At 37.8% G+C, this 26,975-nt stretch overlaps 1 protein-coding gene across 13 annotated transcripts in view; it reads left to right on the forward strand.

The window, feature by feature from the left end:
* The window catches only part of KMT2C (lysine methyltransferase 2C), a 272,443-nt gene that overhangs the window by 135,478 nt on the left and 109,990 nt on the right, over positions 1-26,975 (forward strand). For all 13 annotated transcript variants that reach the window (XM_046020447.1, XM_046020451.1, XM_046020450.1 and 10 more), the window contains exons 7-9: positions 14,742-14,904; positions 22,073-22,244; positions 24,158-24,272. In XM_046020447.1, coding sequence (XP_045876403.1) covers positions 14,742-14,904; positions 22,073-22,244; positions 24,158-24,272 — 450 coding nt within the window. The remainder of the gene's footprint in view (positions 1-14,741; positions 14,905-22,072; positions 22,245-24,157; positions 24,273-26,975) is intronic.

The following is a 26,975-nucleotide window of genomic DNA, read 5'->3' on the forward strand; positions in this document are numbered from 1 at the left end:
CCTTTCAAGGTTTCCCCTCAGTTTCCAGTCTCCCTAGTCCTGAGAACTTCATCTGCCCTCTCACATCAGAACGACTGAAGCTCGTGTGAGGTCAGGTCCCAGTCTCCCCCTTTCCCTGCACATGAGGGAATGTCCGTAAGCTGAACATTAGTTCGGACACAAATCTCAGCCAGCAGCGTCTTCTTTGAAGAGTCAGATGTGCTTCCGGTCCGTCTGGCATCTGCTTATTCACAAGTGACTTCCAGTAGTTAGGCTTCGTATTTTTTTCCGATTTTACAAATCTTATTTTCAAAAATGTTACTTTGACAGTAGCCTGTCCACCATTCATTACCCAATAAATAAATTTGAAAGTTTTTTTTTCTGCGTGAGAGTTGTTCTTAATTTTTTTTTTAAATTTATTTATTTCTTTTCAGCGTAACAGTACTCATTGTTTTTGCACCACACCCAGTGCTCCATGCAATACATGCCCTCTCTATTACCCGCCACCTGGTTCCCCCAACCTCCCACCCCCTGCCCCTTCAGAACCCTCTGGTTGTTTTTCAGAGTCCATAGTCTCTCATGGTTCACTTCCCCTTCCAATTTCCCTCAACTCCCTTCTCCTCTCCATCTCCCCATGTCCTCCATGTTCTTTGTTATGCTCCACAAATAAGTGAAACCATATGATACTTGACTCTCTCTGCTTGACTTATTTCGCTCAGCATAATCTCTTCCAGTCCCGTCCATGCTGCTACAAAAGTTGGGTATTCATCCTTTCTGATGGAGGCATAATACTCCATCGTGTATATGGACCACATCTTCCTTATTCATTCATCCGTTGAAGGGCATCTTGGTTCTTTCCACAGTTTGGCGATTGTGGCCATTGCTGCAATAAACATTGGGGTACAGATGGCCCTTCTTTTCACTGCATCTGTATCTTTGGGATAAATACCCAGTAGTGCAATTGCAGGGTCATAGGGAAGCTCTATTTTTAATTTCTTGAGAAATCTCCACAGTGTTCTCCAAAGTGGCTGCACCAACTTGCATTCCCACCAAACAGTGTAGGAGGGTTCCCCTTTCTCCACATCCTCTCCAACACACGTTGTTTCCTGTCTTGCTAATTTTGGCCATTCTGACTGGTGTCAGGTGGTATCTCAATGTGGTTTTAATTTGAATCTCCCTGATGGCTAGTGATGATGAGCATGTTTTCATGTGTATGATAGCCATTTGTATGTCCTCCTTGAAGAAGTGTCTGTTCATATCTTCTGCCCATTTTAAGTTGTTCTTAATTTTAAGGTATATTTTATATACAATATAAGTCAACTCTTCTGAAGAAAGGTACAGCTGAATGTTGTGAGAAGTATTACAGTCATATATGTATATAATTGTCATCGTAGTCAAGATACAGAATATTTCTTTCATCCCAGATTGCCTCTCATGACCCTTTTGGTTCTGTCCCCTCCTACCACTCTATTTCCTGGCAGTCACTGATCTGATCCTTTTCTAGATTGAAATATAAATGGAATCCTAGAGGATGAAATCTTTTCAGTCTGGCCTTTGAGGTTCTTCCATTCACCACCTGAAAGATTTCTTCCTCTGTGTGGCTATTGTTTATAAAGCTGCTATGAACATTTATGCAACATGACACATATTTTCATATTTCTTGTGGAAATAATTAGATCTGAAATTGCTGATTTCCTGGAAAGGATGTGTCTAACTTTGGAAGACAGTTTGACAGTTTCTTCGAAAGGGTTAGCATACTTTTCCATTTCTACCGGTAAGAGGTGAGAGAGTTCCCTTTGCTCTCCATTTTTCTAGGACTGGTTATTGTCAGTGTTCGTAAATTTCAGCCATTCTGGTTGGTGTTTAATGATATTTCATTGTGGGTTTGGTTTTGTATTTCCTGATGAATATTGTATTTCCTGATGAAATTGAACATCTTTATGTACTTACTGGCCATTTGATATCTTCTGTGAGTTGTCTGCTCAGATCTTTTACGTCTACCCGCCCTTACCAATGGATTTGTCTTTCATTACTATTAAGAGTTTTAAAAATATTCTACATAGAAATCATTTTTCAGAGATGTATTTTTTAAGTATTTTTGCCTAGTTTGCATCTTGCTTTCTTCTTTAGTGCTTTTCCATGAGCAGAGGGTTTAATTTTGATGAAGTATGTCATTTGTCAATTTTCAAATGTTTTCTTTTAAGGATTATGCTTGGTATGTCTTACATGAAAGTATAATTGCACATTCCAATGTTACCTTAAGATTATTTATTTACTTATTTTTAAGATTTTATTTATTTATTTGATAGAGACAGAGAGGGAACACAAGCAGGGGGACCCTGGGATCATGACCTGAGCCCAAGGGAGACACACACTGACTGAGCTACTCAGGCGCCCGTTTATTCACTTTATAAATCACGGGTATGGTGGGAGAATACAAGATGAAAGGTTCAAGGTTCTTTGTTTTCCATGTGGATATTCAGTTCCAGCATCATTCTAGAAGTTGGGTGCTGGGGCAGGGACCTGGAATCGAGCCTCGCATCGGGCTCCCTGCTCAGCGGGAAGCCTGCTTCTCTCTCTCCCACTCCCCCTGTTTGTGTTCCCTCTTTTGCTGTCTCTCTCTGTCAAATGAATAAATAAAATCTTAAAAAAAAAAAAAGACTGTTGTTCCCCTGAATTATCTTGACTCCTGGTCAAAAATAAATCACATAAAAGGTATTTTTCAAAATCATGAGTTCATACTGATATTTTTCAGTTGAATTCAGTAGTTCTTAATTAATTAATTTTTTTTAATTTTTATTGCCCATCCAATCTATAATTGTATCTTTTCTTTTAAGTAATTTTTCCTCTAATTGAAAAAGTTACTAAGAGAAAAAAGGAAATTATTATTTATTTTGTGCATCAATTTAAAAGAAATTCAGAATGGGTGCCTGGCTGACTCAGTTGGAGCAGCATGTGACTTTTGATCTCGGGGTCATGGGTTGGGCTTAGAGATTTCTAAAAATGAAGAGGTTGCCTGGGTGGCTCAGTTGGTTAAGCATCTGCCGTCTGCTCAGGTCATGTTCCAGGGATCTTGGGATCAGTCCTATGTCCGGCTCCCTGCTCAGTGGGGCGGGGGGGGGGGGGGGGGTCTACTTTTCTCTCTTCCTTTGCTATTCCCCTGCTTGTTCTCTCTCTCTCTTTAAAATATAATAAAAATAAAAAAAACCAAAGTAAATAAATCCAAATAAACACCCAAAGCTAGTAGATCAGTAATGAGATTCAATATTTTCATTGCTTTTAGCCATCATCCTTTGAGCCCGTGAGTGGCATACAACATATCTGAGTTATTTGCTATGATTATATAAATACTGTAGATATAATTCAGCTACTACAAGCATTTTAGTTTATGTTAAGATTTCTACTGCCATTTCTTATGTGATGATAATGTTTACCGGTGTGCTTACTTGCTGAGTAGCACTCTGTTGGTGGGCAGTTAGAGAAGACTGTTCTACCACTCCTCTGTGAGACAGGTGGGAAACAGTTTCCTCCCCACAGTCAGGTATGACAGCGTTATTCATGCAGAATCTGGTTCGCTTGTAATGACTGTGTGGATATAGTTACTAATTTTTTATAAGTATAATTTCTGTTTGGATGGCCTAATTCTATTAGTGTACTGTTTGCAAGAATAGACATTCTTTTTTTTTTTTTTTTTATCATTTATTTATTTATTTAACAGACGAGATCACAAGTAGACAGAGAGGCAGGCAGAGAGAGGGGGAAGCAGGCTCCTCACCGAGCAGAGAGCCTCATGTGGGGCTCGATCCCAGGACCCTGGGATCATGACCTGAGCCGAAGGCAGAGGCTTTAACCCACTGAGCCACCCAGGTGCCCCAAGAATAGATATTCTTATACTATTGTTGGAATCTTTTATGAAGATGGACACCCTTTTTTTTTTTTTTTTTTTTTTTTTAGGGTTTAAGGTCACTGATATATAGTGTTTATTTAAAAATTAAATCCACAATAAGAAAATGAAAGAAAAAGACTCAGAAGGGCAATTCACAAAGAAAAAACATAAAAATAAAGCAAACTCAAAAAATGTCCTATTTGAACTGCCAATCAAGGAGATTTTCTACCATTTTTATACATCATGTTTTAAAGGGTTTTTTTGTTTTGTTTTCTGGGTTTTTTTTTGATGGACATCCTTTTTATGAAGGTTTTAAATTTGGGCTAGGGGCACCTGGGTTGCTCAGTTGGTTGAGTGGTGGACTCCTGATTGTGGCTCAAGTCACGATGTCAGCTGACTGAGGTCCTGGGATTGAGCCCCACACTGGACTTTGTGCCGAGTGGGGAGTCTTCCCGAGTTTTCAGTCAACCCCCTCCCTCATAAGTGCACCCTCTTTGTCTCTCAAATAAATCTTTAGAAAAGATAAATGTGGGCTAAATAAATCTGCTAATTGACATCAAAATTTGGACCAAAGAGCATGCAAATATAGCTCTTCTTATGTTTTTAAAAGATATGATTTAAATGTATCCAATTAACTGTAGTTTTAAACTCTTTTCTATAATATACAATGTTGGCTTACTAACCCTAGTATCATGTTAAACAAACATGTTTAAATTAAAATGTTTTGGTTTTCAAATATCCTAATTTTCAAGCAGTCATTGTTACAAAGTGATTGATAATGTATAGTACTTCGTTTTGTGCTCTTAGTAATAACCAATTAATAGATGATTTATGTGGTAGCTGTGTGTATCCTTTTCTTTCTTCCTTTTTTTTTTCTTTTAAGATATTTGCCTGAGGACAAATATCTTAGATTAGATTTACAGTGCATTCATTCATATTATTCTTGCAGCTGTTATCTTAATATACTACAGGTTACTGGAGAAGAATAAGAGATTTTAATCCATCGAATGAAAACACAAGTAGAGTAGTAATATTTGCATAGAGTTTCATGTGAGAAATAAAAGGGTAGATATTATCCCTTACAAGTTTACTTTTCACCTAAAATTCTCTAATTTTCTAAAAAAAACTTCTTATTGAAGTATGATACGTACACAGCAAAATGTATTTATTATAGGTGTACATTTCTATGAACACCCCTAAGTAAGATCAGTGCACATAAACTGTGACTAGCTCAGTAATAGCACCCAGGTTCTGTTCCTTTCAGTCACTGCTTTTAACTCCTTAGAGGCAAGTGTTGACATCACATCATAAATGAGTCTTGCCTGTTTTTGTACTTTATGTACTTTTGTGTATTGGACGTATACAGTAAGTACTGTTCTCTTTTTCCACATGCCCTTATGTTGGTGAAATTCTCCAAATGGCTCATTGTCACTGTCATTCATTTATTCTCACTGATCATAGTATTCTGTTGTCAGAGTACTGTTGTTTATCCATTTTACTGTTGGGCATTGGGGCTTTCCAGTTTGAAAGTATTATGAATTGTGTTTCATGAACATTCTAGTGTATTTCTTCTGGTAGTTAGTGAGGATTAATATTTTATGAAATTCAAATCCTAAAGTGGCTACCTTCTTTCTTTATAACCTAAGTGAGAGTGAGGATATAAGTGAAACAAACTATTCAGTGTGTTAATGGAATTTGCATTAATTACCCATATCTAACTAATTATGAACTCCTCTAGTTCAATTCCTCTTTCACTTCCTGGCTTTGTAAGGGTGAGCAAGGAATTCGATCTCTCTGTGCCTCATTAGGAAAGTGAGCAGTAATGATATCCACCAAAAATGGTGCTTTGTTAGACTTGAATAATGTCGTGCTTGTAAGGTGTTTGGCCTGGCTGCTGGGAAATAATGTTCACTAAATCCTGCATATTAAATATGTTTTATTGGCCCATGTTATGTCTTCCCTAAATTATGTGCTTCTGCAAAGTGTCATTGTCTATTTTTAAGTTATACTCATTTTTATAATGTATACGCTTTGCTTTTATATATTCAGGATACTAGACATTTGTAATTCAAATTGCAGGTTATTTAAAAAATTTTTTTTTGTCATTTGATTTTTCTCTGAGATATGTATGGTTTTTCACCATATAAAGTTTAAAAGTTTTATATAGTCAGATTTATTAATCTTTTTATTTATGGCTATGTTAAAGCTTGTAGCTAGTATGGTTATTTGTTGAAGGTTTCTGATTTATGTAAGTTGTCGTCAACTAGCGAATTTACTGTTTTCTTGACCCAATAGATGGGCACGTTTGTGTACTCAGAATGCTGGACTCAGAAATGCTTATGTTAGGAGAGTTTCTCTTAGGTTTTGCTGCTTCATTACTAGGATGGAGTTTAAAATATTTACCCTATTTACTTAATAGTTTTGAGTTAAGAAGACACTGTGTAATGAAAGTATAATAGAAAAATTTTCTTAAAAATACTAATAGTGATTTAGCAGAGAACAAACAGCCGTGTGAAATGCGCTAAGTGTGAGCTATTGCTATATAAGAAGTTACCACAGATTTATTGGCGTAAAGCAGCCCCATTTATGAAGTCATACTTCTGTAGGTCAGAGGTTTGGGCCGGCTCAGCTGCGCTCTGTGTTTAGGGTCCTAAAGATGTCTCCCAGCCTGTGTGCTTATCCGAAGGCCCTGGGGAAGAATCCTCTTCTGAGCCTATTTAGGTGAGGGTAGAGTTCCATTCTGTGCAGTTGTAGTACTGAGGGCACCATTTCCTTATTGGCTGTCTGCCAGTTGGCCAGCCTTACTTGAGGTTGCTGTCAGCTCCTAGAGGCGACTCCTGGACCTTGGGTGGGGCTCCTTTTGTCTTAAAAGATAGCAATGATGTATTGAATCCTTCCCTTGCTTTGAATTTCTCTGACCTTCCTGTCTCCTACCAGCTGGAGAAAACTTTGCGCTTTTAAAGGAATTGTGCAGTTTGAATAGATTAATCTCTCCCTTGATTAATCCAGCATCAGGTGAATAGCAGCCTTAATCACATCTGCAAAAATCCATTTGCCATGTGATATAGTATAATCTCTGGCATGATATTTCATCATATCTATATATTTCTTTTACAAGTCTCTGTATTAAGGGTGGGGCATGTTAGGGGCTAAAAGTGGGGAGTGCAGGCGTTTTAGCAGTCTGCCTACCACAGTGCCCTATTGAGGAGGCTGGACCTGATCCAGAGGTATGGGGGACTCCCTTAGAAAGACCACCGTGTCGAAGAGGTTACTGCCTATGTTCTCGAGGATTTTGGTGGATTCCTGCCTCACGTTGAGGTCTTTTCATCCATTTAGAGTTTATCTTTGTGTATGGTGTAAGAGAGTGGTCGAGTTTCATTCTTCTATACATAGCTGTCCAATTTTCCCAGCACCGTTTATTGAAGAGACTGTCTTTTTTCCATTGGCGATTTTTTCCTACTTTGTCAAAAATTAGTTGACCATAGAGGTGAGGGTCCATATCTGGGCTCTCTGTTCTGTTCCATTGGTCTGTGTGCCTCTTTGTGCAGGTACCATGTTGTCTTGGTGATCACAGCTATGTAATAGAGCTTGAAGTCAGGCAACATGATGCCCCCAGCTTTGTTTTTCTTTTTCACCATTTCCTTGGCAATTCAGGGTCTTTTCTGGTTCCATACAAATTTTAGGATTGTTTGTTCAAGCTCTTTGAAAAATGTTCGTGGTATTTTGAAAGGGATTGCACTGGATGTGTAGATTGCTCTGGGCAGCAGAGACATTTTCACAATGTTTGTTCTTTGAATCCATGAGCATGAAGTGTTTTCCCATCTTTTTTTGTCTTCTTAAATTTCTTTCATGAGTGTTCTGTAGTTTCTAGAGTATAGATCCTTGGTTTATTCAAGGTATCTTATGGTTTTTGGTGCTATTGCAAATGGAATCGATTCCCTAATTTCTCTTTCTACAGTTACATTGTTAGTGTACAGAAAAGCAACTGGTTTCTGTGCGTTGATTGTGTATCCTGCCACATTACTGAATTACTGTATAGGTTCTAGTAATTGGCCACAGCAACGTTTTTTCAAGACACGTGTCCAAAGGCAAGGGAAACAAAAGCGGAAATGAACTTTTGGGATTTCATCAAGATAAAGAGCTTCTATATAGCAAAGGAAACAGTCAACACAACATAGAGGCAGCCCAAGGAATGGGAGAAGATGTTTGCAAATGACACTACAGATAAAGGGCTGGTATCCAAGATCTACAAGAACTTCTCAAACTCAACACCCCAAAAAGAGATAATCAAGTCAAAAAATGGGCAGAAGACATGAACAGACATTTGTCCAAAGAAGACATACAAATGGCTGACAGACACATGAAAAAATGTTCAACATCATTAGCCATCAGGGAAATTCAAATCAAAACTGCATTGAGATACCACCTTACAGCAGTTGGAATGGCAAAAATTAACAAGGCAGGAAACAACAAGTGTTGGAGAGGATGTAGAGAAAGGGGAACCCTCTTAAACTGTTGATGGGAATGCAAGCTGGTGCAGCCACTTTGGAAAACATTGTGGAGATTTCCTCAAAAAGTTAAAAATAGAGCTACCCTATGACCCAGCAGGTGCACTACTGGGTATTTACCCCAAAGATATAGATGTAGTGAAAAGAAGGGGCACATGCACCCCAATGTTCTAGCAGCAATGTCAACAATCACCAAACTGTGTAAGGAGCTGAGATGTCCTTCAACAGACAAATGGATAAAGAAGATGTGGTCCATATATGCCATGGAATATTACGCAGCCATCAGAAAGGATGAATACCCACCATTTGCATTGATGTGAATGGTACTGGAGGGGATTATGCTAAGTGAAATAAGTCAGTCAGAGACAATTATCATATGATTTCACTTATATGAGGAACATAAGAAATAGTGTGGAGGACATTGGGAGAAGGAAGGGGAAAATGAAAGGCGGGAATCGGAGGGGGAGACGAATCCTGAGAGACTCTGGGCTCCGGGAAACAAACTGAGGGTTTTAGAGGGGAGAGGGATGGTGGGATGGGTTGGTCTGGTGATGGGTATTAAGGAGGGCACAGATTGCACGGAGCACTGGGTGTTATACGCAAACAATGAGTCATGGAACACTACATCAAAAACTAACAGTGTACTGTATGGTGAACATAACATAAGAAAAAAAAATAAAAATTAAAAAAATAGTAAAAAAGACCATTGTGACAGCAGTGAGGAAGATGCATCAGAAAGGGAAGATACTGGCAGGAGGAAAAAATCTCATTCATAGCACTGCCCATTTTGATTTTGTAATGTTATTTAATGTTATTATTATTATATTTTAAGCAGATGTTTCAGTCAGAAATGGATGTTTGTTAGTGGACAAACCAGAATAATTAACTGGGCCAGAATGGCAGCAGCAAATCACTCACCAAGATATTCATGATTTTAAGCCAATTTATATATAAGATGTTTCGGAAGATTGAGTTTTATTTCAGTCAGTTTTATTTTAAGCATATTTTTTCTAAAGCAAACACTGATTCTTTTGATAGACTTTAACACCTGAATCTTATGAATAGCATCTCCCTAAACACAGTATTAGGGTGGGTTTACTTCCTGAGATGTCTCATCTCATGCAGTATATATTGGTTCTTTCTTGCTTCGGTTTTTAAATCTAGTTTCATTTATTTTTATCCTTTGGTCTTGAGTTTTGCATTTTTCAAGCTGTATTTTTTTTCCATAACCAAATTTGCCACATCTCAAAGATTTTTGACATGTTTCTTATTCAATCATTTCAAAAATAATAAATGTTTTTTCTTTGATTTAAAAGAAATCTGCCTTAGATGCAATTTTTCAATTTTTCTGGTGGATAGATTTTGAGTTTATGTTGTAAATTCGTAATTGTTAATGTATTAGGTTTAGGAAATATCTGCTTTTTAGAATATGGCCTAGGAATTACTTGATTTTTTGAATTTGTGGACTTTTTTTAATGGTCATATGTATAGTGAATTAAAAATAGTTCTAAAAAATAAAGAAAAAGAATTCTGTGTATATTTTATAGGATATATATTCTCTGGGTTTGAATGATGGAAATCTGTGTATCTATGTGTAAGTTTCAATCAACTTGATCATTGTTAATTACATTCTTCATTTTATATCTATGTCTTGATTTCTGAGAGATGTATTAAGGTCTGATTTATTCATATACATATTTCTACTCAATTTTACTTTTATATGTTAAGGAAATTCATACCTAGGTATGTAAACTTCAGTGACTGTTTCTTGTTCTGTTGGAATTCTTAACACAAGACTTTTTTTTAATATGAACTTTATCTTTGCCCTATTTACTGCTTTTTGGTTTGGATCCAATTTTCTTTGCCATAGCTGCTTTCTTTTTGATAGCGTTTCTGCTTTTCCCTTCTGCTTTTATTTTTGAATTTGTTGTGTCACTGTGCCTCATGCACATATATGTGCATATACATAAAACATACATACATGTACATGTACATTTTATTTGTTTATGATTATTCTTATAATTTAAATGGCTGTATATATAGGTAGTGTGTATGTGTGTGTACATGTATAAAGTATATTTTGCACATTTTGAAAGTTACTGTTATTTTTTTAAATAGGGAATTTAGCCCATTTATGTTTAATATTCATGGACTTGAATGTAAACTCAGTAGGTATTAAAATTTTAGTTTCACACAATTTTTTTGTCGACCTTGGAAGATACAGCTTTTTTTGGTTTTTGCGTTGAATATTGCTAATGCGAATAAATGACGATTCTCCTTTCTTTGTAGCTGGCCTGTTTTCTCTTTCACGAGGCTACTGGAATTTTTCCTTTTCTTTGTTTGCTACCTTAAAATTTTGCCAGTGTTTCTAGGTGTGAGATGTTTTAATCTGAAGTGGGTATTTTCCGATTAGGGAGTTACATGGCAGATATTAAGAGCAGGTGCTTTTGTAGTGATACAGAGATCAGGAAAAGAAAGACTCTGCTGGCTCCCCCTCTGTTCAATGAAATTATGGTTGGTACATGTTAGCTCGTACTAGATATTTTCATAATTTCTTAAGAATAATTTCTCTGGGGAGAGGGTGGTCGGGTTATGGACATTGGGGAAGGTATGTACTACGGTGAGTGCTGTGAAGTGTGTAAACCTGGCGATTCACAGACCTGTACCCCTGGGGCTAATAATACATTATATGTTAATTAAAAAAAGAGAATAATTTCTCTGTAGACGCCTGGGTGACTTGGGGTTTAAGCCTCTGCCTTCAGCTCAGGTCATCATCTCAGGATCCTGGGATCAAGCCCCCGCATCGAGCTCTCTGCTCGGCAGGGAGCCTGCTTCCCCCCTCTCTCTGCCTGCCTCTCTGCCTACTTGTGATCTGTCAAATAAATAAATAAAATTAAAAAAAAAAAAAAGAATTTCTCTGGTTATAATCCTTCTATTTTCTCTCCTTCTGGTAGTCTTGCTTAAAGAGACACTAGATTTTGTGGATCAGTTTTCCATGTCAATTTAACTTGTTTTTCTTACTTTCTGTCCTTATTCTTTATTCTGCATTTTGGGAGAATCCCAGCTAACTGATAAGAAAAGTTTGGGAAAGGCTAAAAAGTATATAGAAAACCTATAATAATATTTGACTTAGAGCCCTTAGCCCATTGCCATAGTTGATACAGAATTAATACTTCATAGTTAATTGGACAAACTTAGGAATATCCTCAAGCTTATTTTACTATTTCATAACTCATCTTTAACCTTAATCTCTGAAATTTTGTTGATTCTGCCTTGTTTTGTATTGCAGATTTATTTTGAGAGAGCCTTCCTTATTTTAGTCTAGTGAAATAAAAGTTTTGGAAGTTCCTCAAACTAATTCTTTTTTTTTTTTTTTTTAAAGATTTTATTTATTTATTTGACAGACAGAGATCACAAGTAGGCAGAGAGAAAGAGGAGGAAGTAGGCTCCCTGCGGAGCAGAGAGCCCGATGTGGGGCTCTATCCCAGGACTCTGGGATCATGACCTGAGCCGAAAGCAGAGGCTTTAACCCACTGAGCCACCCAGGCGCCCCCCTCAAACTAATTCTTAATAGTAGTTGGCAGTGTGAACTCTGACAGTTCTTTCTCGGATGTGCTCTTGGACAATTGTCAAAAGATACTATAACACTTTCCTTTTTTTCCCCCTCTACCTCTCCTCTTTTTCTTTTTTTAATAATTCAAAAAAGTAGAAAAATAAAATGCTATTTAGGAGTTTTAAATACTGATTCGGATAAATTGTTTAGTTGGTAAATCATTTAAAAGCTGTTTACTTTACCTCCCTCTCCCTAAATGTTAATTAGCTTTGTAATTGTTACTTAGTTTATAATTTGTTTCATTTCTAATAGGTGTTGTGCAAGAATGCTGATGTTCAAGAAGTTCCCTGTGGAAATTTATTCTTTCATAATTTGGACAATTTTACAAATGCTTTTATTTGGTTCAGAAAGATCTATTCTAGCCTATATATAAAGTATATATTTTCTTTGAATGCCAAATGTCTTTCATTAGCTCTGTAATTATAACAGATGGGCTTGAAACGTTCACTTAAATGCAGTTAGTATTTTATTTCCTTTCCTTTATTCCCTGTATCTTTATATGTTATTGTAAATTAGTATGTTGGATATATTCCAGGACTTCTCATAGTAGTTTAGCTAATGTCACATAATATTTTCCATTGCAAACGTGATTAAGAGAACATGTTGATGTTTCTAAAATGATAGAGACATTGGGAAAAGGATCAATTTAAATTATTTTGCTTCCTTATTATGCACTTAAATAAAAGTCATTATATTTTATTTGCCAAAATTATTTTTAGTGCAAAAGGCTTCTGCTTCTGTACAATTTGCCATATGTTAAAAAAATGGAGATTTTAACAGTTTAGCTGAAATTATTTTGTTATGCTAATGAGTTAATATAAACCCTCTTTAGCCATCAGTTGGACATATAGGTGCTCCTTCCTCACTCAGCATTTTCTTGGTCTTTCCAGTATGACTCAAGGGTACTCAGACTACTTTGATGTTATGCATGTTGTTTATTCTGGGTCGTGTCAATATACTAAACATATTTAGAGACCCTGAGAGATCATAACATAAAATAAATTCGGAGAAAGCTGGTTATTATATTTTATTAAGGCTTGCTTCCTTTTCTTTTCCCTTTTTAATGATGTAGCATGTGTAAGTACAAAAAGAGAAGGGAAATGTTTTAGTCTTCGAACTTGTGGACATCATAGACAACAGAAATGCAACAGGTATAACTAGTGTTCATGAGTCACCTAGAAGCTGTAGTGGTCTGTTGACAGTTTGGAAATGTGTAGAAGACTCATCAGGTGATATCAAACTTTCTTAAATCAGTTCAGTGCCATGGACTGATGGTTACAAGGAAGAATTTGATGGCCTCTTACGTAAAATGCTGGAATGAATTTTAATTTAAAAACTGTTGTATTCTCTGATAGACTAGCAGAAATATGGAAAAAGTATGTTACTATGTGAAGATCTTCTTGGGGCACCTTGGTGGCTCAGTCCATTAAGCATCCGACTCTGGCTCAGGTCATGATCTCAGGGTCCTGGGATTGAGTTCCACATCAGCTCTCTGCTCAATGGGGAGTCTGCTTCTTCCTCTCCCTCTTCTCTGTACAACCCCCACCCCCACCCATGCATGCTCTCTCTCTCTCTTCTAATAAATGAATAAAATCTTTAAAAATAAAGATCTTCTTGGTAATGTTAGTGACTTTCTTTCAGGAGGGCCGGTTTTATCACAAATTGTTCCATTTGGCTTCCGGTGTTTTCAGTTAGCTTTCCTGCACCACACTTAACAGTGAGAGTATGAACAGTGAAGTCCATTTAGTACATATAAATATGAGCACCTGTTTATTAGGGCTTCTGTGCCAAGCAGCATTCACAGTGCTACAGATACAAAGATAGCAAAATACGTGCCTCTCCTCAAGGAGCCAGGACTGGGATGAAAAGACAAGTAACTAATTCTCACGCAATGGCACGAATGCTCAAACAGAAGCCTGTACAAGATCGACAGCTAGGCATCTGCAGAAGAGAGATTTTATACCGTATGATGCAGGCTACCCAGCAAAAGACCCACAAAGAAGAAGATGATACCCAGGGCTTGAAGGAGAGTGTATTAATCATTCTTGGGGAAAGCTGAGTTTATGCATGTCGCATTGTAGGCAATTTGTACTGACTCTTTACACCTTAGTCGCCATGCACTTCCCCTGTGGTTGTGTTGGCGCTGCTTTCTCTGCTTTTACCACGAGCAAGAGAACAGAGGCAGGTTGAAATAGGGAAAGGAGATACTCCGAGGATTTAACATTTCTTCCCATTCCCAGTTTTTATTAAGAAACTTGAAACTAATTTTCACAGGGATGTGTGTAGATCTGTAGGTGTACTGGAATCCTATGATTGTCCCTTACTAACTTACTCTGTATTGCATGTTTTATTTCGTACTCGTTTTTAGGTAGGGTGAAAACAGGTTTCATAAATAGGAGAGATACATTTTATTAGTTTTTGGTGGGATTTAAAATGTGTTGAAATACCCCACAGCTAGACACCTGCCTTTTCAATCATATCACTCGTTTAAAACATTTTTACTTGTTTTTGACAAAAGAGAGAAAAGTGAAATGCTTACTTCCTAAACTCGAATGGATGAACCTGTGTTATACCACTCAGCCGAGTACTTCAGATTTTATCATTTTTAATGGATCCTTTATTCAGTATTGTGGAGGTTTACATTGTTCTGCTATAGCATACAGAAGACTTTTCTTCTATGCCTTCCCAGCTCCACATTTGAGCGCTCCTTTTCCAGGGTCTAAAAAGAGATTTCTTTCCATTTTCCCCCTTTCAGCGATGTGCATTTTGTAAGCACCTTGGAGCCACTATCAAATGCTGTGAAGAGAAATGCACCCAGACGTACCATTATCCTTGTGCTGCAGGAGCCGGGACCTTTCAGGACTTTCGGAACTTCTTCCTTCTGTGTCCAGAGCACATCGACCAAGCTCCTGAGAGATGTAAGTTTACTGTAGATCTACTTTTTAAACATTTATAAGTGTACTTACTTCAAATGACTAATGTTGTAAGTTCCCTAAATATTATTTTGCTTGTATTAAAAGGTAGTATTATATAACCTTGGTAATCTAAGGGGTCTTTGCCAGAGATCCTTGGGGGAGTCTGTTATCACCAGTATCATTGAAGTTAAATACCAGTTTAACTCAAAATTTCCTCAAAATTTCAAAGATAGTTTGCATGTTTTACATTCTTACTAAAAATTTTCCTAAACCACTGTAGAAAGAAATACTGAGTATAAAGTAGTTTAATACGTACTATAAATATGTCAAATGGTATTCAGTGTGTTCTACACCAAAAAACCACCCACTTAGAGAATTAGATGATGATTCACTCAAGTGTTATTTCAGGATGTACATTAATAGGATCAGCAAACACTTTCGAAATTTGTGGTCATTGTATAGCTCTGATAGTCATAATAGAAATCTCTGTTAATGTTTCTTCTTGATTTATCTATCTTGGTTACCTATAATCCTCAGTTGTGCTTTTTTCCTTTCTTTCCAAACACTATTTTATAATTATGTGAAAATATTTAAATGTTTGAAATTTGTTATACAGAAAATTACAGTTCTTTCCCATCTTTATTGTTAAACAGAGATCTTGCCTTTTTTCTTAGTATATGGATTTCCAATGAGCATGTACGCTTTGGGATTTTCTCCCCTAGTAAATTGAATTTCCAGACTCATTGTGAAATCTCTGCGATGCTTTATTCAGTCTTTTTTTGTGTAACCTGTTAGTTACATTAGTGTTAGTTTTTATCTGTGTCTTAGCAATATTGATGAAAGCTTTTTAAAAAAATCTTTTCCAGCTCTGTGAAACATAAATATAGCTGCCTCAGACTTAAATAGCCTCAAATACAGTTAGATTGTATAATCTCAGTATCATAATTTCATCTTCAGTTAAAAGTATTTTTGTTTACATGTATAATCATGTCCTTAATCACTATACAGACAGAAATTATAGGTAGGGCAAACTAAAATGTCAGGTTGTATTTGGGCAAATAAGGGATTTAAAGTTTAAAACATGTTTGTGATTCCATACTTAAATCTGGGAGAAAAAACATTGATGCACAGCAGCTGCCGTGGGTGTCATTTAAGGCCTCAGGTAGTGAATTACGTCACACGGGTGCACCAGCTGTGATGTCGGTCATCAGAGTTGATTATATTCTGGGTGGTATAATGCACTTTGCCAATCAAACAAAACACCTGTCTTTGTGTTCAAAAAATCTGAGTTTTATTCAGTGTTTTGTACTTAGTCATACTTCAGACCTCAGTAAACAACATACAAAGTTTTCTGTGACCACATTTCTCACATTAGATGTTTTGTTAGTTAGTGGCCATCCTCCTTTCTACTGCAGACTGTGTTCTAATAGGGTACACCTCATTTAATGTTAGAGGCCATAATAAAGAGCGCGTGAGGTGGTGGAGGGTACGGACCGCGGGGAGATGCGCTGCGGTCACTCACATCCGTCCAGTGAGAGCTTTGCTGCTGCACACAGCTCAGAGATACACGGAAACTACGGGCCCTGTGCCGTGTTCCAACATAGATTTATGGAGACTCATAAAAATATGTGAACAGCAGGATTAAACTATAAATATACAAAGAAATTTGGTCGTGGGAAAATAAGGGTGGTGTAAGTATGAAGATAACAGTGCACTGGCATTTCGTTTTAATAATACTTAATACTTAATAATAATACTTAATAATATTAATTTATTATTATATATATATAGATATATATAAATAATAATAATAAGCCAAAATAGATTTTGGCTCCAGAGCTCTGCAGCCACCAGCACAGAAGGGAATACGAACAGTGGCCCGATTCATCGTAATGGCAAAAGATTGGACTTGATACCGAGACTGTATATACATTATACGGTGTAGCAAAACAAATCCCACAGGGCAATTTCTTATATGAAGCCAAAGCCCAGTTAAGTAAATTCTGTTCCTTGAGGATCTTACCAGTGCAGTCTGTAAGCACAGCTTTCTGACCGGCTGTCTTAATCCAAGGGTGTAGAGAATATTGTAGGTAGAACGTATTGTAGTAATTTATAAGATTATACAATAGTCTTCCTAAAATCTTTCATAAATATTTTTAGCTATCCTAATTGTGTCATAGCACAAGGTACTTATTACTTTTAAAACGTGGGGCTTAAACACCAGTGTTACTGCGAAGGTTAAATAATAATTAACGGAAACCATGTAGCATTTGACTTTGTATCTGTGAGTTGCTTTACAAAGTGGTAGCTCTTCCAGCTCTTCTATCTAAGACTCAACGCATCTGTATACACTGAACGTCATACTTTACGCTGCTGGCTAAGCATAGAGCAATATGCTTGATAGTTAGCTGGGCTAGGAGTTGGACTGCCATCTTTTTATGAAAGTTGAAGAGGAAAATGGACCTCATTAGAAACCCCAGCAAGGAGAGAACCTATGAGCAAGGCCAAGATTTTCATCAGAAAACAGTTGTAGGGTGTTTTGTCATAGGTCAGTGCTGGTCCTGGCTTCGTCAGTATTTTCATGATGACGTGGTATGCACTAACCTTGTCTAGGGATTGTACACTAATTGCCATCCCGGAGACATAGCCATATCCACTCACTGAGCAGTATTTTCCCTCTCAGGGAAAGCCAAATGGCAAGGAGCCAGCCACGTAAGATCAGAGGGATGAACATTTCAGAAAGAGTGAACGGCTGCTCTACAGGTCTTGAGGAATGGGCCTGGCAGGATTGTGAAATGACAGCTCGTCACTGTGCCTGGAATATAGTGTCTCCTAGGTGGGCAGAAGAGACAGCATCTGAGCAAACAGAGACTAGAGCACCTAGGTCTTGTGAGCAAGATGTTCTGTCTGCAGGGAGGAGTCTTTGAAGGCTGGAACGTGGGAGTGCCGGATCTCCTCGTGCCCTCCTTGTCCCCAGCGCACTGACTTCATCACTCGACTTTAACTTCTCTCCCTTCATTTTCGTGGTCGTCTCTGTATCTCCTGATACCGAGTCCAGCTACTTTTCTCTTGCCCTAAATTTTGTCGGTCTCTGAGCTTCTTCCCTACCTGCCTGCTCTGTGGGCCAGCCTCTCCGGACAACATCCGTGACTTCGTTTTTCTTGCTGGGGATCCCGTGTAGTCCAGCGCCGGGTTCTGCCGGTAGCATAAGCCGAGCTGGCAGGTGCTGGGACGTGCGTGGGAAGGCGGCTGTGCAGGGTGCAGGACGGCGGTAGTTGGACTTCTGTTGTGCTTCAGTGGTCTCTCACCTTCCCGCGTGACCAGGTGTCTCCGACACGGCGCCTTCTTGTTTAGGCTCGGTGTTCTGTCTGTTCCTCCATCTCTGGTCACAGCAGTCACAGGACGTGACCTTGTCCACAGCTGATCTTCTGTTTCTCCCTCTCTGTTCTCGCTCCTCCTCTGTCATGCAGCTTCCTCACTCTCTGCCTCTGCGGGCACTTTCCTTCTTACTTCGTGCCCATGCGGATACTCTTCAGCACACCTGCCCTTCCGGCAGGAGCACATTTCGGTGAGTAGAGAGCATGGTCTTCGGAGTCGGCCTGACCCGGACTCAGCTCCTGTCTTCTCTTAACTTGGCTTTAGCTTCAGTCTTTCCCTTGGTCTCTTCTGCCTTTTCAACTGCTTAAAGAAAAATTTCACTTCATTGTTTGATTAGTGCTTCAAACTTCATGGGTCTGTGGGGCATTTATGTACGTAGATGTCCAAGTGCTTCTTTCTGACACGACACTTAAGCCATCTAGTAATATCATTTTTTGCGTGACCTGCAAAAGGCTGTTTTGGTATTTCTATATCTTCTTCCTGATTGGGGAAATGGTTGGAACCAGCCTCATTTCTTGATGTTGTGCTTTTTTTCCATTATTATTTTTACATAATGCATAGATGTTTTTAGACTGAGTGTATCATGTGGATGTTTTTCTTCGTTTAACTTATTACTAGTGATCCATCCGTCCTAATCGACCAACATGACAGTGTTGCCATTAAGGAATTGGCGTCAGCTATCATGGAGGAAGAAGTGATCTTAGACACAGACCTTATTGTAGAATGGGCTTTGCTGTATAAAACAGTATTGTGCAACAGAAATATGATGTGAGCAAATTGAGCAGATCTTTCTAGTGGTCTTGTTAAAAACTTTTAAAAATTATAATTAGTTTAAAGAATATATATTTCAGTATGTCCAAAATATTAGTATTACAACATGTAAGCAATAAAATTTTTGAGATATTTGACGTTATTTTTCCCTAGTAAGTATTTAGAATCTGGGGTGCATTTTATATTGTACAGCACGTGTCATTTTGGATAGTCACATTTCAGTTGCCCAGTAGCCACATGTGACTAGTAGCTGCTGTGGCAGGTGAAGTCACGGGATAGTAAACTCTGGAAGGTTTCACAGAAGCCTTTCGAAGGTGTTCCCTGCAAATTACAATGGAAAGATGAACTGAGGATCTGATCATCAGAGCACTGTATTTGCCTCCATTTCTGTAAGTTTCGAGGATAGGCAAAAACAAGGGATTGGTTTTTTAAATGTACATAACTTGAATGAGTAAATACTGGCACTCTTTGTATTAAAAAAAATTCACCCTAATGGGTCATTTCTATCAAAAATGAACTAATTTATGACATTTCCATTTTTAAATTAATGACGTATTTTAAGTGCCAATCAAAGAGTCATTTCAAAGTGATTTTAGAAGTTCTTCATGTAAGATATATTTAATAAGACTTGATTTGTGCTAGGAAATTGAGGACACAAAGTTGAAAAAGACAAGGCCCCTACCCTTTAAGGTTCTCTGTGATTACTTTATTGTGTGACAGTGTGCTCTCAGTATATGGGGGAAAGGATCTTCAGCAACTAGGCAGATCTTGAGGTGTGGTGACGTTAGGATACTCAGGGCTGTGTGAGCAGAGAGGTTTGAAGGCCTCTTTGGAAAGAGCTCAGGCACAGCAAAGGAACAGCATTTTAAGTGGTGGGGAGCAGTGTATGTGAGCACACAGCACTGAACAGCGTGTCGTGTGCATCGCAGACAGCTTGGTATCACCAGGAACAGCGAGTGGCCCTGAGATTCCATTGGAAAGGGGTGAGGACTACCCCCCCCCTTTCCCTTACACTAGAAAATCTTGATCTTGGTGTCTTTCAGAGTGAAAAAGGGAGGTATTGGTAAACTTTTAATTTAAGCAGGGAATAACAGATTCACAATTTTGAAAACCTGCTCTCAGTGTGTAGATGATGATTAGGGAGAGGTCGGATCCATAAGCAGGAGTGCCATTTAGAAGATAGTGTAATTACCAAGGCAGAGTGGACTGAACTGAGCTGTGCAAATAGAAGGAAAAAGGATATATAGGAAGTTGACCGGGTAAGAATTGGTGTCTGGTTGGATGTGTTGGGTCAAGGAGGAGTCATAGTGATACTAAAGTGTCTGCCTTTACCCAGCTGGTTGAGAAAAAAGGGAGAGGTTTACATTTTAAAAATGTTTTATTTTAGAGGTGGTGAGTTTTGAGTATTTTTTAGAACATCTGGCTGTTGAGGTCCCGTGAGACTTGAACATAACATTTTGTAGTTTTAGTTTGGGGCGGGTGATACAGATTTGGGAATCATGGTGGTATTTTTTATAACATGGGAGTTGGTGTGATCACAGAGGGGAACCATGTGAAATTATAAAAGAAAGAACAGGATGAAATCCCAAGACGCTCCAGCATTTAGAGGAATTGTAGGGGTACACAAGCCAACACAGGAGTGTGAGAGGGAGGCATGGGAAACCTAAGGAGAAATCAGGAGAAAGCTGCCATCACAGAAGCCAAGGTAAGGGGACTGTCACGTGGGAGTGGATAGGAATGGAAATGCTGCGACTTGCAGTTAAGATAAGGTCAAAAAAGTAACTTTGGATTTCGTAGATCACTGGTAGCCTCATGAAGGCAGTGCCCGGTGAATGGGGGTCTGCAGCCCCCAGAGCTCCAGCCGGCCGTCCAGATGAATCCTAGAACGTGGTTTGTACTGTTCTCAAACTGCGAATGGTTTTCGTTAAATAAAAACAAAAAGTTTGTCAGAAATACTATGGCCTGTAAAACCGGTTTGCCATGTAAAAGGAATAGATAGATTATTGGTCTGTTTCAAGATGCTTGATTGAGGAAAAAGGAAGGTAGATAGGGCTTATAGCCAGAGAGGACTGATCAAACCTTCAAAAATTGGAAAAAAAGGTTCATATGTACAATTTAAAACAGTCTTTAGATAATCAGCTAATCAAACCATTGAGAATATGTGTCAGATATAGACATACATGTATCATCAAATTGGTATGATTTTTAGAACACATTTTTCTTACTGTAATATGAGTTCAACTGTGTACTTGGCAAGGCAGTTTATTCTTACATTTATTTTTTGTTCTAGATGGTAAAAGAACTTAAAAAGTGCTATTTTTTTTAGTCCACATTTAGGGATAGATGATACCCATAATTATGTAGATTTTAATTCTGCTTTACAAGGTCACAATTAATACAGATGACTGTAGAATTAGTGTATGAAGTTTTGTATTTGTGTACGAATATGTAGTTTCCATCTTTAATGTTCTCCTTCATACAGTGTTTTCTAGTATTAAAAAATATATTTGACCTGAGTAAAAATTAGTGTGTTTATGCTTAAGAAGCATTTAATTGATCTTGATCGTAACAGTTAATTTTGTCTCTTGACTTACATTGTTAATTTTAAAATATATTTAACATCCAAGTAAAATGGTTACTTTTGCACCTCAAGGCATTTCTCAGTTGATATTTTCCTGTTTGGTTCTTTTCAGCAAGTCTATGTTGCGCATAAAATAGGTGCCCAGTATCACCACTGGTACCAGGGATATAAAATTCGTAAGAATTGCTTATGGTCTTAGGTAGATGTAGGCACAAATATGCAAAACCATATGATTAAACTTACTGTAAGAAATTTTAGGTTAAATACGTAACAGTGGTTTTACTGAGACTTTCTTCTCATTGGATATCAGCTCAATGTGGATAACCTCAAGTGTCTGAAAGATTTACCATGCAAATTCCCTGCAAGTGATTTTTAAATTGTGAAGTCAGAAAAATATTAAACTCTTATACAACAATTTCATTGTTTTACTGTTAATTATAGCAAAGGAAGATGCAAACTGTGCAGTGTGCGACAGCCCGGGAGACCTCTTAGATCAGTTCTTTTGTACTACTTGTGGTCAGCACTATCATGGAATGTGCCTGGATATAGCGGTTACTCCATTAAAACGTGCAGGTTGGCAATGTCCTGAGTGCAAAGTGTGCCAGAACTGCAAGTAAGTTTTAATTTCAACTCAAAGGTGTGTATCGAGATTAAGAGAGACCCTATTCTTAGGTTCTGAAGGTTTGTGTTATATGATAAAGATTGTTCATTCTGCAGCTGTATTCATTCCCACTGACTTAGTCATGTTTTAAACAATTACTAGGTATTTATTAACATTATTTTGAAACAAGTCTAAACAAAAACTAATTTTAATAATTTTAAATACCTCTGGTTGCCTAGAAAGTAAATTTCAATTTGCCAAACACTTTAAATGGATGATACTAACAATTTAGAAGAAATGAGCATTAGAAAATAAAGCGACTATGTTTGAGAGAGACTGGGGGAGAGATTGAATAGGAAAATACACCTCTAGTTCCGGAAGGTAGTTATGAGAGTGAGTGAAAGGATCGGCGACATGTTTGAATTTCCATTCTAGGAAGAACAATTTATGCTAAGACTACTTAAAAAAAAACCAAAAACAAACCCTGTGTCTATCTGTATACCCGCATATACCTTCAGTCGATCCTAGTCACCACAATCCTGTCAAGAAGTACAGTGTCATGCCGCACTTACACGTTGCAGTAGGGGTTATCCTTTCATGTTCGTTGTATTCCATCCTTTGGTTATTTCTCCAGTCTTTTCTGTGATTTTTTCCCTCCTGCTGCTACTGAGCATGATAATTTGGGGGAGTTGTCTGCGTCTAGAGCAGCCTTCAAATTGTGGACAAGCTGAGGACTTTTCTAACAGGAGAAATTATGCCCACCACTGCCACAGTTAGTCGGTCTTATTTGTAATTTCATTTGGTAACAGTAAGTGTCAACATCTTACAATTATGTGGGATAAGTAGGACGATGTGCTTTTTATATTGCGGCAAAAATGAAAATGCCAGCGAACATTTATTTGGTGGCTTCTATCGGTGCCTACTTTCTTGGGAAGGAGTAAGAGAACTTGAAGAAAAACTGCTTTTCCTCTAAGATCTTTCCATGTACCTAAAGAGAGAAAACATGCAATTTTATATATAGAATTGGTTAAACTGAGTCAGAAAGAACTGGAGGCCAACTGACCCATCTTCCTTTTTACTTCTGTCTGTCCCCAGGGCTGACTCAGGGTCCTCTCTCACTCTTCTTCTTGCACTCCCCAGTTTTTCTTTCCCCTCCTCTTGAGTTAAATTCTTAGTCTCTGAGAGTGGTCAGTAGCCAAGAATCAAGGCAGAGCTCATGCTGTAGGCCAGGGGCCCAATCTTTGGGGCACGGGAGTGTTCAGGTGAAGAGTTTAGGTTTTTGACTATAGTTCTTAATAACTATTACAAGATGATTCTTATACCTGTTTATTTGGCACTAATGTTTATGGGATATTCTAAGCTCTTCAGCCAGAATCATATTTAATTCTCAGTGTCTTCATTGGTCACATTTTATTCCTGAAACCGAGAGGACTAAGCTTATTTTGTTCAGGAATCACACAGATAAACAGCAGTCTGAGTACAGATACAGGTCTGATGCCAAATTCGATCCTCTTTTTATGACAGTGTCTTTCCAATTCCTGATGACAAGATTTGTTCCATCCCATGCAGCGACACCTGTCAGTTACAGCTCCTTCCCCTAGAAAGGATGTTTACGGAGATATTTAAAAAGTAAAGGTCAGAGTCATTCATCTTGCCTTACCCCTCCTTCTTTGCAGGAATCCTAACCTGGCTAAAGCAGGTTCCCCATAGGTGAGCATTCAGTAAGGCTAATCCTGCAGGGACCATAGGAGGATGTCTGTCTCATCGTTTAGGGGGTTACCTGTGTCATTATCTGGGCATAGACAAAACAGACACTGAGGTATTGATGAACTGGGCAGTTCCTAGGATTGATTCTTCTCATGATTACTTATGTTATAAACATAAGTTTAAAGATAAGGCATCATTAATGCTATCTTATTTTTTAGACAATCGGGAGAAGATAGCAAGATGCTAGTGTGTGATACGTGTGACAAAGGGTATCATACTTTTTGTCTTCAACCAGTTATGAAATCAGTACCAACCAATGGCTGGAAATGCAAAGTAAGTTGTTTATTTTTCTTAAAAAAAATATCACCTGTATTCTTTTTATAGAGAGCAGACAAATCAGATACCGATTCAAATCTATACATTATCAACATTTTAAAAAACAGCTCTGTTGATGTATAATTGATATTCAGTAAAGTGCATTTTAAATACTTTTAAATACTTTAAAAGTATTTAAAGTTTGTAATTTAATTTGACACGTGTACATTTATGAAACCATCATCACCTTCGAGATAATGACCAAATTCATCGCCCCTGAAAGTTCCATGGTGCTCTTTGGGAACCCTCTTTTCCAGCTGTTCACCCGTTCCCACCTCCCCACCTTGTCTTCAGGCAGTCTGCTTTCACTCACCATCAATTAATTTGCATTTTCTAGAGTTTTATATAAATGACATCATATAGTATGTACTCTTTTTGCGGGGGGGCCCTAGCTGTTTAAACTCAGGATGATTATTTTGAAAATCAGCCATATTTTTGTGCATACCATTGGTGATTCCTTTTCATTGCCAAGTAGTGGCCATACCACAAATTGTTTATTAGATAACTTGTTGGTGAACATTTGGTCATTTACAATTTTAAGCTATTATGAAAAATGCTGTTATGAACATGGTTACATGTATGGTGCTTCATGGCTTAGAGGTTGGTTTTGAATGATTTATCTTTCGTCTTCTCAGAAGCTCTGGAAAGTGTAGTGGCTCCATGAAGATGCCACAACACAGAGCAGTAGTTTTAAAATCCATTAATTAAAAACCCAGAACTAAAACACACTATAGTTTGGTGATTATGTAGTGATTTTGTATGTACATCACATTTTTATGTGTATAAACACACTTGTATTAAATATCTAGAATCATTATATATGCAGATGTATATTGTCCCTCCCCTAAGGTAGTTTTAGCGATTATTTACTTAGTTATTTTATAGATGCTGTTTAAAGATTCTCTTGGTTTTGAGAGAGGTGTGTAGACATTCTTCCATTTTTTCATTGCTTATGATATCAGTCTTTCTGTTGGTGTGACACTTTTAAGATGTATTTTCAGTTACTTTTAATTTTTTCTGGATATTCTTTTAGTCAGTGATTCTCCCTTCTTCCATCTGTTTTGTTATTTGCATCTTTATGACCTTGTGTTGTTCTATGCTGGTGTCTTTACGCTTCCCGAGGAATTTACTGAGGCTCTGTCATCCTTATCTCCAAACCCTGTGGTGGGCTGACAGCTTTACCTGCTGGGCAGAGTTCCTAGCACATCACCAGCTGAATGGGACCATATTTTAGAAGTATTCGTCCCTGGAAGCACAGAGTATCTAAACTCTTAAAGTGAAAGTAGAAGAATAAAACAGACTTATCTTTAATTCTCAACTGAATAAAACTAATGTTTCTTCCTGTTTCGAAGATGTTTACAAACTATTTACTATGACTTTCCTTTAAACGTTCTCTAGGATGGATCCGTCATAAAAGTAGTTCATGAGCTTCCTTTGAAATTTGTGTAGGCAAACTGATAAATTCTAGATGAGGGCTGGTGAGGCCCTAGTGGTTAATTGTCCAAGTTTCCTTATTTGTAGAAGCAGAAAAGGGACTAAAACTCTAAAACTCAGGTTTCCTATCTTACAGTGTTTTATCCTATATATGATGCTCTTTCCTTATGCTGTCATACTATACTGAGTAGCAGGGCTTTCTATCTATCTATCTATCTATCTATTATTATTATTAAAGATTTCATTTATTTGACAGAAACAGTGTCGAGAGAAGGAACACAAGCAGGGTAGGGGGAGACAGGGGAGAAGCAGGCTTCCCGCCAAGCAGGAAGCCCAGTGCAGGGCTCAATCCCAGGACCCTGGGATCATGACCTGAGCCACTCAGGTGCCCCAGTTTTTCTCTTTAGATTAATTAAGAAATATTTCTTGATCAAATTTTCTTTTTGTATTAGGATGTAGATATAAAGCCTCTAGATTCATAGGCTGTCTCTGTACACTCCCCAGGTTGAGCTGGTTGTGTTTTGTTTTTAATATCTAAATTTTATAGAACAGACATGAAATTTGACATAAACTTTATCTTCAATAATTACATAGAGTTTTAAAAAATAAAACCAAATAGAATTTACAAAGTAATTAGTAATTTCAGCTGACACACAGTTTTTCTTTAAGACTAAATTACCAAGATTGGGTTTAATAGAAAGGTATTCTCAGGTCCAGTTCAGTGCGTAAGCTCTTCCTTTGGCTTTAATAATGCCGATACACAGAATGCCTTTTGTATTTGTATAAGAACAGTATTGATAATGCCATGACCTTGTTGTTACTAGTTCAGAATAATCAGACCTCAAAGTGCCAGCAAGCAGCCCTTCGAGGTTAGATGTAATGAAGTATAACTCAGTTTACAGTTTTTTGGTCACGAGTGCACCATCGTGGTACGACTGAAATCTGTACGAAATGGGGGAATCAGTCCAGTTATTCCTAAAATATGGAACATTAGTTCCTCACTTTAAGTTACTGATATGTTGTTTGCCCTCTAACTGTTGTCAGTCGATGTGTATCAAGCATCCTCCGCTGGCCCCGCGGAGGCTGCATTGTTCCCTGTGCCGTCCATCGTTTTACCATAATTTTAGTGTGAAATCTTGCATCTTTTGTACACCCTTGACGGCACTTGGGGCTAACAAGATAAATACAGATGCTAAATGCGGATATTAAAATCTGTACTGTGGTGGT

Source organism: Meles meles, chromosome 10, assembly GCF_922984935.1.
Source record: "Meles meles chromosome 10, mMelMel3.1 paternal haplotype, whole genome shotgun sequence".
NCBI lineage: Eukaryota > Metazoa > Chordata > Mammalia > Carnivora > Mustelidae > Meles > Meles meles.